The 14,642-nt window shown below is 36.9% G+C and overlaps 1 protein-coding gene across 5 annotated transcripts in view; it reads left to right on the forward strand.

Moving 5' to 3' along the window:
- The window catches only part of ST7 (suppression of tumorigenicity 7), a 300,688-nt gene that overhangs the window by 232,227 nt on the left and 53,819 nt on the right, over positions 1-14,642 (forward strand). For all 5 annotated transcript variants that reach the window (XM_049771031.1, XM_049771032.1, XM_049771034.1 and 2 more), the window contains one exon: positions 7,255-7,369. In XM_049771031.1, the coding sequence (XP_049626988.1) occupies positions 7,255-7,369 (115 nt within the window). The remainder of the gene's footprint in view (positions 1-7,254; positions 7,370-14,642) is intronic.

Genomic DNA, 14,642 nt, shown 5'->3' on the forward strand with positions numbered 1-14,642 from the left:
AAAGACTAAGGAGATGAAAATTGAACTTGTCATGAACTGAGGAATTACAATCAAAAAACACATTTTGGGCCAGAATGATAGCACAGCTGTAGGGCATTTGCCTTGCAAACAGCTGACCCTGGACCGACCTGGTTCCATCCCCTGAATCCCATATGGTCCTGGGCTTACTAGGAGCGATTTCAGAGTACAGAGCCAGGAGTAACCCCAAGCACTGATGGGCGTGGCCCAGGACTCCCCCCTACCCCCCAAAAAAGCACATTGTTTTTGAGCAAGCAACTTTAAAAGTAGAAAAAAATGATATGCGTAGCTTATAGTAGCCTCACTACTCAAAATTAATTATATACAATAATAGAAAAATTAGTAGTTAAAATTTGGTCACCTTTGTTCACCTTTGCTCAAAGTAAATAAACAATATAAAACTAGCTCCTATGTAACCACGACTTACACAGCCCACCTCTCCCCAGGCACTAATGAGACTTTTTGTTTTCATGTATTTACAGAATATATACAGCATAAATGTTGCATGAATTGTTTTGTGTGTGTTTGAAATTAAATTTAATAGTTACTTCTCATTGTATTTCTTCATGCAAATCTCTTGACATTTGTCTACTTTAAGTTACAGTAAATTGGGGCCTGGAGAGATAGCACAGCGGCGTTTGCCTTGCAAGCAGCCGATCCAGGACCAAAGGTGGTTGGTTCGAATCCCGGTGTCCCATATGGTCCCCCGTGCCTGCCAGGAGCTATTTCTGAGCAGACAGCCAGGTGTAACCCCTGAGCACCGCCGGGTGTGGCCCAAAAACCAAAAAAAAAAAAAAAACAACAACAACAAGTTACACTAAATTTAATTATCTTGTCTGTTAATTAGTATTTAATCATATGACTATACCCCATTTTATTTATCTTATAACAACCTTGTATTATGTGCTTATATGTAGTTCCCTAGAAACTTGGATGAATGGTCTAGGGAACACAGCTGGAAGAGACTTCTTTAGTGCATAATAATAAAATAAATTTCTTTGCTTTAAATTTTTTTCTTCTTAACCCAGGGCTGACAAACTAATGTCTATGATTCAGATATGATTTTCTGCTTTTTATTTTGCAAATAATGTTTTATCAGAACATATTTTGTTTACCTAGGTCTGCTTTAATATGGGAGGTGCTAGAGTTAAGTAGTTTCACAAATGTATCTAGTATGTAAAGCTTAAAATATTTACTTTGTGGCTCTTTAAAGAATAATTGTGCTGATGATCACTACTTCTTTTTATTTGCTTTCAATATAATATTTAGACATATAAAGAAAAAGGTGTTAAAGGATAAATAGAATGGTAGGATAAAGAGTCTGAGAAAATGTCATATAAGCTGAGATCCAAATGAGAAAACTAAGGTTGGAAAGGTTAAGTGAAAGTCACGCAAGCACTATATGGCAGAAGTAGGATTAAACATGCAATAACTCTAGACTCCACTATAATACATCTGTCTCTTCTAATACTCATGGCAAATACAACACAAAACAGATCAGTAAATGATATAATAGAGAAGCATAAGTAAAATGGTTTAGTTCTCTTGGAGTTGGCAGCCTAGAGACTGAGTTTGCTGTGTTGAAATTTGGAATCACTACTGATGACTGAGTTTGAATCATAGGCCCAGCACTAACCTTGGCTGAATCACTTAAATTTGCTTCCTTCATTGTTTCTTGACTGGGTGGCAGTGGGAGGGAGCTCCTCTGAGAACTGAAAATGGTATTTGAATGATGTCCACAAGTTGTGGCTCTTGCTTTTTATGATGCTGTGAATTTAGGAGGTGGCATTTGATCTGGGCTTTGGTGGGTGAGATGATTTTAACAGGTTGCATTTAAAAGAAGGGAAAAGGTATTCCAGGTGGTCAAAATGGCTTGAGCAAAAGCAATGGCTAATAGTCAAAAAGAATTCTGAAAATGTTATTTAATGGTTGGTTTGATGAGGTATAGTTTAATCCCTTAGAATGTAGGAGTGATAGTAAAGTGGGGAGGGCATGTGCCTTGCATATAGCCAACCTAGGTTTGATCGCTGACATTCCATATTGTCCCCTGAGCACCTCCAGGAGTAATTTCTATGTGCAGAGCCAGGAATAACCCCTGAGCATTGACGGTGTGGCCTAACACTTCTCCCCACCCCCCCAAAAAAAAGAGAACATAGGAGAAGAAAGGGGTCTTACTCTGAATTATGCGTAGGAGCTGTTACTTTTTTTTTTAGAATTACAATTTTTGAAGGTTTTGGGTCTTTTTTTTAGCATTCCTGTTCTGTGACCAGCCTCTATCTATATGAGCAATTCCAGTCATTTGCACTCCTCTTCTGTTCCATTTGAAGACATCTCGAAGAGTAAGAAAATTCTTCCCTACATTGAGTCAAAACTTATCATTTCTCACTTTACTATTCCAAGTATAGATAATGAAATGTCACTGGAAGTTTTTCTTTGGTAGAACAACATGTTCAGGGATACTTAAGGGACCCAAATCAGGTCTGTGTTAGCATACATGTAATATATATTCCAAAGGAATATAACTTTAAAATGGTTTTAAAAGAATTTTACTTATGAAATATGTATTTTATCTTATGATGGATATATCATTGACCAAGAGTGAAGTGATAAGACAGATTTCCTAGGCTCACACTTAACTGAGGTTCATGGAGAAGGTAGACCATCATGACAAAGGACTATGGGACAGAATCACGTGATATAATCATATTCCTGGCAGAAGAAAGGTATGAAGTCAGGAGTGAAATGTGTGTGGTTAAGAGACTTGAAATGGGGGCCGGAGAGATAGCATGGAGGTAAGCGTTTGCCTCTCATGCAGAAGGTCATCGGTTCGAATCCTGGCACCCCATATGGTCCCCCGAGCCTTCCAGGACTGATTTCTGAGCATAGAGCCAGGAGTAACCCCTGAGTGCTCCTGGGTGTGACCCAAATAACCAAAAAAAAAAAAAGAAAAAGAGAGAGACTTGAAATGAGGCTGGCACAGCAGGCATTCACTGATCACAGGGCTATGTTTATTATACTGAGTTTTTGAGATTTTATACTAAATTTGATTAATAATATGTCTATATCTTTAAAATATTTTTCTCTCCAATTCATAGAATAATTAAATTATTTTTAAAATAGAACATATGAAGGGAAGATATTAAAACCACCTTTAATTCACAAAAGAGAAATAACCACTCATATAATATATATACACACTTGTGTGTATGTGTGTGTTTCTGTGTGTGTGTGCGCATTCATGTATGTTTTGGGTCCATACCAAGCTGTACTCAGAACTCGTGGCACCGTGCTAAGGGATCACTCTTGTAAGCATGAGGGACCATAGGGAGTACTGGGGATCAACCCAGATTGGCTTCATGAGGCAAACTCATTATTTGGCCCCAACATTTTCTTTTTCTAGCCAAGTATTTTTATAAAAAAGAAAAACATGCTTTTATTACCAAAATAGTTTGTATCCTGCCTTTTTTCCCTTTTTCTTCTCCTTCCCTCCCTCCTTCTTTTCTCTCTCTCTCTCTCTCTCTCTCTCTCTCTCTCTCTCTCTCTCTCTCTCTCTCTCTCTCTCTCTCTCTCTCTCTCTCTCTCTCTCTCTCCCCACCCTTCCCCTCTTTCCCTTTCAGCATGCTCTCAGCTCTGTGTATTAGGTTTGCTCCTCATCATGCTTGGGAACCATGTGATTTTGAGGGTCAAGACTGCATCTCTACATGTGTTCCAGACGATTGAGTTATATCTCCCTGGCCTCGTTTCCTACTTTTTTTTTCTAATTTAACTTTGTAGGTCAGCATTTCCTAGGTCATGTCATTTAAATAGTTTGAGAATTTAGGCACTAATGACTTATAAGAACCCCTGAAGATGATTTGTTTGTAAATTTGTTTATATCTATTTCCTTGGAATAGGTCCAGCATGTCAGAGTTTGCTTTTTAGGCAGGGATTTAGTAGATTCCAATCTGTGTACTGGAAAGCCATAATGATAGTCAGGTGAAGGACCAATCAGAAATCTGGGAGGGGGGCCGAGGTGAAATGCAATTTGAACACTTTAAACCAAGTATGAAGGAATTAACTACATATTGGCAGGAGAATAGAGAAAAGAGATGGTAATTATTCTTAAGACTTTTGCTTGTTTATAAGCACTAGAACTTTGAAAAAATATTAAAATCTATTGGTTTTTTCCCTCTAAAACATCCTATTAGTTGAGGGATCTGGTATTAGTCTAGAAAACCATTAGGTAGTCTAATGTGTAGAGAAAAATGGGGGTTTCTTTTTCAAGTAGAAAATGCCCAGAAATAAAAATAAATTTGAATAATTGGCTTGATATAGAAGAATTTGTTAGGCAAAATTCAATAAAATAATAGAATGGAATAGAATAAATAGAGCCTAAAATAGCTAAAATAACCTAAATTAATTATTCTATTAATGAATAAAAAAACTGAGGAGAGAAGTCAAGGCTGTTGTTAAGTCCCTGGATGTGAAGGCAGGTCCTCGAGGTCAGGTATTTGGACAGAAGCACACACTTCTAAGTGAAAGTAGTAGACAGGGGAGAAACTGGAGAAGTTACGAGAAGTATGAAGGAAACTGCAAGAGCATGGTGTTTAGGAAGCCAAGTGAGGAAAGTGTTTCAAGAAAAAAGTGGCCAGTGTTGCAGAGGTCACACAGTAAGTACATATCTAGAGGGTGTCAATATGATTGACTTGAGGTCATTGTGAGTTGGAGTGAGCCACACCTGAGGAATTTAGGGTTGGAAGCCAGACATTAGCTCTGCAGTGAGGAGTAGAGGGAGCTGAAGGAGCGGAATGTTCATGGGCTATCTTCAACCACACCTGGAGATATGCTGGAGAAGGCAAGGTTCGAGCTTTAGTGAATGTTACAGCAGAAAACTCCTTTTTTTTTATGTTATTTAAAATAGTGTAATCTAAACTTCTAAATTGCCACATAAATGCATTACCTTTCAGTAGTTGCTATTTACCATGTTAAAATCTGCCTATTGGTAATTCCTTTTTGCATATCATCTATTTTGTCCAAACATTTTGAAGAAGCACATTGCCCAAGTTTTTAGATTCTTGAAGAGAGTTTGGGTTAAACAAATCAAGATTTCCATGTTTGCTCATGTAGTCTCATTAGGTCTTCTAAAACTTCTTCCTTTTAACCCTCATCACTCTCATAGTTAGAATCACAGAACATGACTTATATCCTTAAAGTTTGACCTTTACCTGAAAAAAACTGGCCAAGAATGGTAAGTGCTTCGGTGTTGCAATTTAGAGAAATATCTTTATTCTATTGCCAAACACTGGATGACAAAGAGATTTAATTTTAACAAACTCTAAATAGGAAAAGGAAAAAAAAAAATCAAAGTATGATGTCAACAAAAATCAAAGTGAACCAGAACAAGAAATACTTTTATTGGTTTCAGAATATCAGTGATATGTGGTGTAGTCTTATTCACTTCCTTTACTAGCAATGAAATACTAAAGGCTGTCTCTAGGGCTTTCAGACAGTCCTATTGGACACATAATCATTTTGATAGGTGTTTTTCATTGGTAATATGATGCTCTTTGGGGCTGCAGAATTTTTGGAAATACGTAAATTGACTCTTGGCTTTGAAAAAAAAACAGCGTGGCAAATTTTCTGAATGTAGAGTTGTGTGGAGTCATTGTATTGTAGCCTCTGATTTCTTATTTAATCGTGACATATTTTCAAACATAATTTCTTTGAGCGCACTTGTTTTAAAGCTGTGTTGATTGCAAAAGAAAAGCAAACAAACAAAAACCAAATGAAATCATACAGACCATTTTGCATATGAAAGTACTAAACTTAAACCCTGGCACTATAAAATCCTTCAGTCACATTTGGGTAACCTCTACATACCACATGATACTCAGAAAAAAATAAGTAAAATGACATCAGAGGGTGAGAGAGATAGCTCAACGGGCTGGAGCACATGTCTTGCATGCACAAGATCCCCAGTTAGATCCATAACACCTCAAGCCACTCTCTCAGCAAACATACTGGGCCTACTATGCCCTCTTTTTATTTTTTATTGCAAGCCTCCTTCAAATACATATATAATTGCTTCTACCATCATAAATGGTTCTAGCACTTCTCAAGGATTGCATTACCCACTTTAGGAAATTAATACAAAACAGTTATCTATACAATACATTAAATAAGAGAACACACACACATACATATGCACATATATTTACTGTAACCTAAGATGTTTTCCTCTCAAGTTCTTCATCCTTTTTTCTTTGCTTTCCTGTGAAATATTAATATATTTTAATTACCCTTGGCTTTATCCCATTTATTTCATCATCATCTTTATCCTCTTTTTTCTTTTATGTTTTGAGCCACACACAGTGGTTCTCAGGACTTACTACTGTCCCTGTTCTTAGGGATCACTCCAGGTGGGGTTTGGGAGACCATATGTGATACTGAGGATCGAACTTAGGTTGGCTGTTTGCAAAGCGAGTGCCCTGCCTTCTGTATTATCACTCTGGTCCCATCTTGATCTTTGACTTTTCACTGACTCAAACTCGATATGCCAAGGCTCAGCTAAGTCATTTAACATCCTTGCAACTATACTCGAGCTGCTGAGCACTGAACTAAAAGGTGACAGCTAGACCAAATGTATAATCTTTAAACTCCTGGTTCCCAATTTTTATGCCCTCAAGATGACATCAACAATCCCTGATTGTGTCCCTAAAGCATTCTTCCCTTTGTTGGCTTTTCTGTGCTTTCAACTACCTCTTCAGATTATCTCGAAGCCTTGGTCTCAGAAAATGATATTTACCTACTTAATTGAAATCCCCACTCAGAAACTTCTGAAGGGCCACTGCTTTCTTACCACTTTCTATCACTGCCTATAAACTTATTCTCCCCATAACGCATCTTAGTTTGCTACTTTTTCCCTTTATCTTTGCCACTAAATGCTGATACATCTATCTGGATTCTATCAAGACTATCTGGTTATCTGCCTTTACCTTGTTTTGCCTCTCTGACCTCTAATATCTTTAAGGACTGTCTCAGATTATCTCCTTCAGTTCTCAGCATAATTTTTTTCTATGATGCTTAGCAAAATAAAGGGTATGGAAACTTATAAGTCAGTATTAACTAAACTTAAAAGATTATGTGATATATTTTATATATCCTTGTAAATAATTTTATTTACATAATTATTTAATAAGTATTTACATTAAAAATAAACAATGCATATTAATTATTCCATGGTTTTTTCTTTCCTAGTTGATGAAGGAGTTTCCCCTTCTGAGCATGTTCAATATTCATGAAAATCTTTTAGAAGCCCTTCTGGAACTACAAGCATATGCTGATGTTCAAGCAGTCTTAGCAAAGTATGATGGTAAGTTCTTAGGAGTTTTTGTCTTGATAACTAGTCTTCCCCTCAGGAATTTTTAATAGTTAGAGTTGGAGGATCATTTCAAATTGTACACTGTTTTTATACCTATCCTCTTAGATAGATAATTTTTATGTACAACTTTATAGACTCTTGATAATTCTTGATAATCTCTTGATAACTTTACCAGAAATGTTGGTTAGTTCATCAGAATCTGTGTCTTTCTCCCCTCTTCTCCCCTTACAATCTCCTTTATATTACCAGATTTTATGTAGACATTATGTACTCTCTAGGACTAGCACTGACTATTCCAGGCCCTGCTGTGATACCATCCCCTGATCCTATCCTATGCTTGGTAATTAATTTATACCCCTAACTTGGGATCACATTGATGCTTTGCAGCAATATAAAACAGCTACTAATCCCTTGACTACCTCAGTGATAGCCTAGTAAATCTTTGAAGATAAAATCATGTTCCCTTCCCCTCTAGTCTTTTTCTCACTTGCAGAATACCTCCATTTTTTTACTTGAAGGACTTTGAAGTATCTTTACCATGCTTTGTGAGCTTATTTTATATTGCTTGTTCTATTACTTTTGGGGGAGGGGCATTTGGGGCCATACTTTGAGGTGCCTGGGGGACCATGCCATACCTGGAATTGAAACCTGGCAAGCCTCATGTAAGGCAAAAGTCATAATCTTTGTATCATTTTCCAACCCTTGCCTAGTGTTTGTAAACCAGAAAAATAATCCCATATATTCTAGAGATCTGAGAACTCTTCTGTTCATAATAACTTTATTTGTGAAATCACTATTAGGATAATTGTACAAAATTATTCACTTAATTGCCATGCCCTGGCTATTGGACTATGTGTAGATCTTTATGCTATTCTACTATATTTTACTAACCTCATAAAATAGATGTTAGTTAATGATTATTTATGTTATGTGATCATTTTTTTTTTTTACTTTGTAAAATTTTCCTTAGGGAGTGCTTTTATTCATGAAAAGAATTAGTCATAAACAGATTTCCATGATACATATGCAGCAAATACATAGTTCTCTATAAGAAATGCTAGAATAGGGGGCCAGAGCAGTGGCACAGCAATAGGGCATTTGCCTTGCACGCAGCTGACCTAGGATGGATTGCTGTTTGATCCCCCAGAGTCCCAGATGGTCCCCCAAGCCAGGAGCAATTTCTGAGCACATACCCAGGTAACCCTTGAGCGTCACCAGGTGTGACCCAAAAATCAAAAAAGAAATGCTAGAATAGAATAGTATTATAACCTTCTAAAGTTGGGGGGACTGAGTCATTGTGAGACTGCTGTTGTTTTGACTTCTTATTTGGTGTTCAGATTGATGGAAGCTATGAGCCTTCAGTCAGCAATAGCATTTGTTGGCCTATGCAAACATAGTGCCCTGTGTAATAAGATATAAGCTATCTAGTATGGAACTGATTTTAGAAAGAGAAAAGTATTTGTGGTGTGATATATAGTAAACAAAGTAAAGATTTCTTGGCCTTCATGCCAGCTTACTTTTGTCCTTTGTTTATATGCTAGAATTTCACCATTTTACTGACCTTGGATTCTAAAGCTTGAGGCTACTTTATAGGCAAAAATGCTCAGTATAGACTGGGTCTCTAGATACAACAGATCTCAGTCTTGCACACTGGCTCAGAGATGGTCATGCACTTGGCCAGATACGACTCTGCAGCATCAGTGCCATAGCAAAGTTCCAGTTTCTTATCTTCAGAGTCAACTGTAAATAAATATAATCTAACATGGCTTGAAAAGAAAAATTTTACCTCTAGGATTTCAGTTTCCCTAAGGCTCCTTCCTTAAAGACCTTGGTTCATTATAAGACTGATTGAAACCTTGCTTCATTACAACACGGATTGTGTTATAAGACTGATTGTAAATTAAAGAAATGAGTTGGAGCCTTCTGTTGATTCTGTCTTTTCCATTGAATGGCCTCTGTTCCATAAAAATCCAAAGCTGATTTATTAGATTCTGATAACATATGTTCACATTATTTGTTACAACATCCTATCCCACCCCACCCTCCACTAAAACTTGGCTCACACTTTGCAAAATTCTTTTGTTGCAAATGGACAAACTCACCATACCAAGGCCCTAGTGTTGAGCTTTGTTTATGTTGTGTACCTGGCAACAGAGACGATGTTCTTATTCATTATTCATGGAAAAAGAACCTCATTAGTGGCAGGACACAGTCTGTTGCTGAGATGCCTCATTAGGAGTTTTGAGAGTTTTGAGATCAGTTGTCAATAGACTGCAGATGACCTAATCTCAGCTGAATTCTGGAGGGTGTTTCGGTGTGGACTTGGCACAGGCCCGCATCCTTTACAGTAGAAATATAATGAAGTGGCTGCTGAGTTTAGTCTTGAGGAGTGAGCTGCAACCACACAAGCCTGTTAAAAAACGTATCTCTTCTCATCAAATGGGTTCTTTCACATTTGTTCTGCTGATTTTCCAAGAGACCCTGAGGACTTGGATCAAGTTGTCTCCCTGTTATCTAGTCCTGTGACTGGAAGGTCTCTAGAAGACCTGGAGCAGAGATAGCAGTTGGGGTGCCCTACTCTTCACCCTGGTTTAGATTTCATCATTCTAATCTATGAGATGCTTTTAATCCCAGCCTCTTCATCTCTCTTTATAGAGAAACACCCAGAGCAGCAGGATTATATGTTATCTTTGTAAATTGGAATTTTCTGGTTGGATAGCTGTTTCTTGGATGGCTTATGGGTACAACAATCCTTCTTGATTACATTTACTAGGTGGCTAAATTTTTTTAAGTAATATGTTGGAAGTGGCACAATGGGATTAGTGCTGCTTCTCTGACCTTTAAAAAAATAGGATTTAGAAATATGGCAAGGGTTTGGTGGGGTTGGGGTGGGGTACTTGTCTGAGGAGAGAAGAAAGGCAATATGCGTTCCCTTTGCTGCCTCCTTCTTCATTATGATTTTATTTTTACTTTTAAAGCCAGTGACCATCACAAACTCCTTTCACACTGAATTATTTTGGAAACCCTGGGGCTCCTCCTTTAATTAGCAATTCAGTTTTGATTGCCCTTGAAATAATTTATATCCCATATTGTTCCAACCATTAGTCTAAAATGCTGTCTTTTCCTTGTCAGGAGTTTAGTGCACTTCTACTTTTTTTTTCCCCTCACTGCTTTAAACCTCATTGTCCATAGGCAATTTTTATCTGGGTGGTTGGTTCTGTCTTCTGTCAGTGGCAAAAATAGGAACAGCTAGTATTTATTGAGTTCTTATAACCTATCATGGTCTGACATGACTGTAAACCCTACATGTTTGAACTCATTTTTTCTCACCACCAGCCTATTAAGACAAATACTAGTATTAGCACCTTTTTATTACGGAGATAAATGTAGCAGAGAAAAATAACTTGCCCAAATGAAGAGCCTAAGATGTCAAAGTAAAGCCATGGATCCATTAAATCAGAACAGAGAGAAAAATAAAGATAAGCTGAGTCCAATCTGTGTTCAATACAATGTGAATTCTGTAAGAAAAGGAATGCCAGGATCAAAACTGGGGTGGTTTGACTGTAGGCCACTGGTTTTAGCCATCACATTTCTGCTATCTTTGCTGTTGACAGTATATTTTTTATAATATTTAATTAAAACCATTGTTGTTAGCTACAATTTGTTGAAAGAGCCTACCATGTGCCAAACACATTATACTATTCGCTAACTCACAATAACCTTGTGAGGTAGTTATTTCTTTTTAGGAGTTTCAGAAACACTCAAATCCACATTCCTAGAAAACTACAGAGTTGGGATTCAAATTCGGGTTTGATGCTAAAAGCCCATGTGTTTTTCATAAATCTAAGTCTTGCTAAAGTGACCCCCTTTGCCTCTCTCACTCCTCACAAAGGCTTGAATTTGGAGGACTGGAGTTGCATTGCCAAATTTCAGTAATGCCAAATCTTCCAGGATTCATATCTTTATTATTTTTTTAAGGAATTAGATATATCAGTATTTACTTGATTTTCTGAAATTGTTCAAAGTATTTTTTTGGCTTTAATGTGTGTCAGTTTCATAAGTTACAAAGCAGATTTGATGTGTGGTGTTCCTTTAATTTGAGATTTATCTTTCTTTTTTCTATTCATAGAATTTCTATAAATACAAACATTTCCAGGATTATTATGTCATAAAAATTTTCTTCTTTTAGAAGTTATTATAAAAGTTGTTATAAGCTTTGGATTGACTTGCAAAGAATTTTTTAGCCACCTAGGTTGCAAAATTAAGTCACCAAGATTAAGGTAGTAATATGAAAAAGAGTTCATGTATTTCTGTCATCATCATTTATGTATTTTGCTGTTAGAAGTTTATAGCAAGCAAAAGGAATTAGGAACACTACAAAGTACCTTTGAGAGAGTTAAGTCTGTAGTTAGTGATCAGTCCTTTGTAGTTCCAAAGGCAAGACACCCAGTCAAAGGAGATTGTAATCCTAGAACTGTGTCCCCTCGTATCCACAGACAGGACAGCCACAGCAGATAAATACAACAAAAATCAACAACGTTGTTATAGTGTCGTGGTACAATAATAATAAAAAATAGTAACTGTGCCAATTAGCTATGTTCAAGCCCCAACTTTAACTAACACAGTGAACTACAGCAAATACTTAATCTTTAAAACCTCAGTTCCTTTCTCTGGAAATGGAATCAAGGCTTAGAAAATTTATGGCCTAAGATTTAAACAAACGATAATTTGCTGTACAATCAAGGTAGTTAATCCATGCGGAATTTAAATTCAAGACAGTGTGGGTTACACAGTAAAGGCACTAGCGAGCCATTTTAAGAACTAAGATTATCACTGCTCAGCTTCACCACTGTTCTCAATCAATCTTGTTTAAATGGATGTTAAACTGTATATAAAATGCTAGTTAAAATGAGATACTAGGAGTTCAGCCTCTATCTCCTAAAAGATACAATTTGGGTCTATTGTCAAAATAAATTATGCGTCTAATAGGGCATAGATACAGATTATTGATAAGAATAGAAAATTATGGAGAAGTTTTAAACTTTAGGAAAGCTGGAAAAGAAAACAGTGCCAGAAATGTTCTTTCCTCATCCAAAAGACAAATTGTTTCAGCCTTCGGGCAATTTGCACCAATGGAAATACAAATCTAAGCTCTTTTGGATGTTTGCTCTATTAGGTCATTTAGTGATTGCCCGAAATCTGGGGGCAGAAACCTCCCTGAGAGCAACCACAGATCTTTTTAAATCTTTTTAAGAGTCAAAATGTTCTGTAGATGCAACTGTCTCAGGGCCATTTTTACTGATACCATTAAGCTCCTCCTTAATTAGCATTATTATCTATCATCTGACAATGTGTTTCAGGTATAGTTTAAGGATAGGGAATGGTTTGACCTGGAAGTACTACTTTTATCTCAGTAGGTTAAAAACAGAAGTTCTAAAGAAACCATTAGGGAATCACTCTGCTGAGATTATTCATAAAAATAAGCTTTTTGCTGGTATTGTTTTGCAGAGTCAGTGTGTAATTATAAGCAAAACCTTTCATTGTCCAGAGTCTTATAACTAGCTCAACCACCATCACCATTTTTATGAAATGGTCACTGGATACCTAATTTTTTGGTGAGGCTATTTTGAGGAATAGCCAAGAATCAGAGTAATTTGAGATGACAGGTGAACCATGAGGTAAAATTTAGTATTCATCTTACCTCTTCATTGCCACTGGCCAGTTGTCTGGTCCTCTAAAACTTTTCATTTGTCCTCATAGATGTAAACTCTGGTTCTACAGGCATAAACAGCAGTTAAAATATATTCACTTAAATTATATACATAATATTATATAACATACAATACTGTATGTACCTCAAAGTCATTTGAAAAAAAGAAGTTTGAGAGTCAATCAGTTCCCAGTGACAATATAGGCCTAGTCCAGTTTACTTTGCTGGCTTTTCTGGCAATAAAACAAGGGTATCAGGCAACTTGAAAAGAGACTCCTTTGTAAAGGATGAACAAATGAATCACATTATTGCTTAAAGAAGAAATTATTGTCAGCACTAATACCATGCATGCATGGCCTGTGGCTTCAGATTTCTAAGCATAAGTCACTGAGAAATGATGATCCTGCAAAGTGTTGCAAAGGATGCCCTGTTGATTTGGGAACCAAGAGGTAGATCAGTCAAAATGAGTAGGCCTTTGAGGTTAGACTGTAAGGGAATATGTGCTTTACACACAATGGCAGGAGTTCTGAGAATGGATGCTGTTTTAAGAAGGACTGAATGCATGAGAAACTTCCACTGCCTCTGTTGACGAAGGCCCTTTGTGAAAGCTCTCATCTGTAATTCACGTTGTTGGCACACAAACAAATTCCTAAATTTATGTTAGGTTTAGTAATCCTTATTGCCCAGTTATCATAATTTACCAAGGTAACTTCTTCCCTCTAGCCAGCTATTACCATTATATAAACTTCCTGCTTTGGCTTCAGGGCACCAGCCAGAGAAGGGTCCTCTGACAGAGACCTTCTGGGGAAATCCAATCTGAAAGTTGCAAATAACATCTGGTATTTGGCTTTGTAGCATGAGATGAACTTTTCTGGCTGTAGCTGAATCTGCATTGCCTGCCCCTACCCACCCTCCAAATTACTAAGGTCATGTGTGTTTCCCGATTGAATCATTGAATTCCCAGGTGGCACATCTTTTGAGGTTTTGGTAGATCAATTCTTTTTATTTATTCAGTGAAATTTTCCCCTTTGTTTAAAATAGGACTTTGGGTTGGGTTTTTGAAGATGGAGCAAAAAGACCTCACATTAGAATAAAAAAAAATTCCACATTTCTATTGTTTACTTGGGAAAGCCCAGCAGTAAACTTGGGAAATTTTTATTAAAGACAGCCATTAAAGATAGCATCACTTAATGTGACAATAAGCACACACAGCACAGTCCACAAACTGATTACAAAGGAAGAAATTGGCTGCTTTATTGTTTTATTATTGTTTTGTTTTTGTTTGTTTGGTCAGTTAATGTTCCAGAAGCATCTGTCAATGCCACACATGTTGGATTAATTTAAACTTCAAGACTATCAATTGGCTGCCTGGCCTAGAAAAGGGATCAAGAATCTATCATACAGTTAATTTGAAAAATTGCTAACTTTTAGGTGCTTCTCAGTTAGAGAGGAATATGATCCAACTGATGGCACCAGAGGCTTTAATTCTAGTGGATAAGATATTTGCAATAAAAGACCCTGCTCAGGGGGTCCCAGGGGGTGGGGTGTTAAAAA

The sequence above is a fragment of the Suncus etruscus genome, chromosome 1 (genome assembly GCF_024139225.1).
Source record: "Suncus etruscus isolate mSunEtr1 chromosome 1, mSunEtr1.pri.cur, whole genome shotgun sequence".
NCBI lineage: Eukaryota > Metazoa > Chordata > Mammalia > Eulipotyphla > Soricidae > Suncus > Suncus etruscus.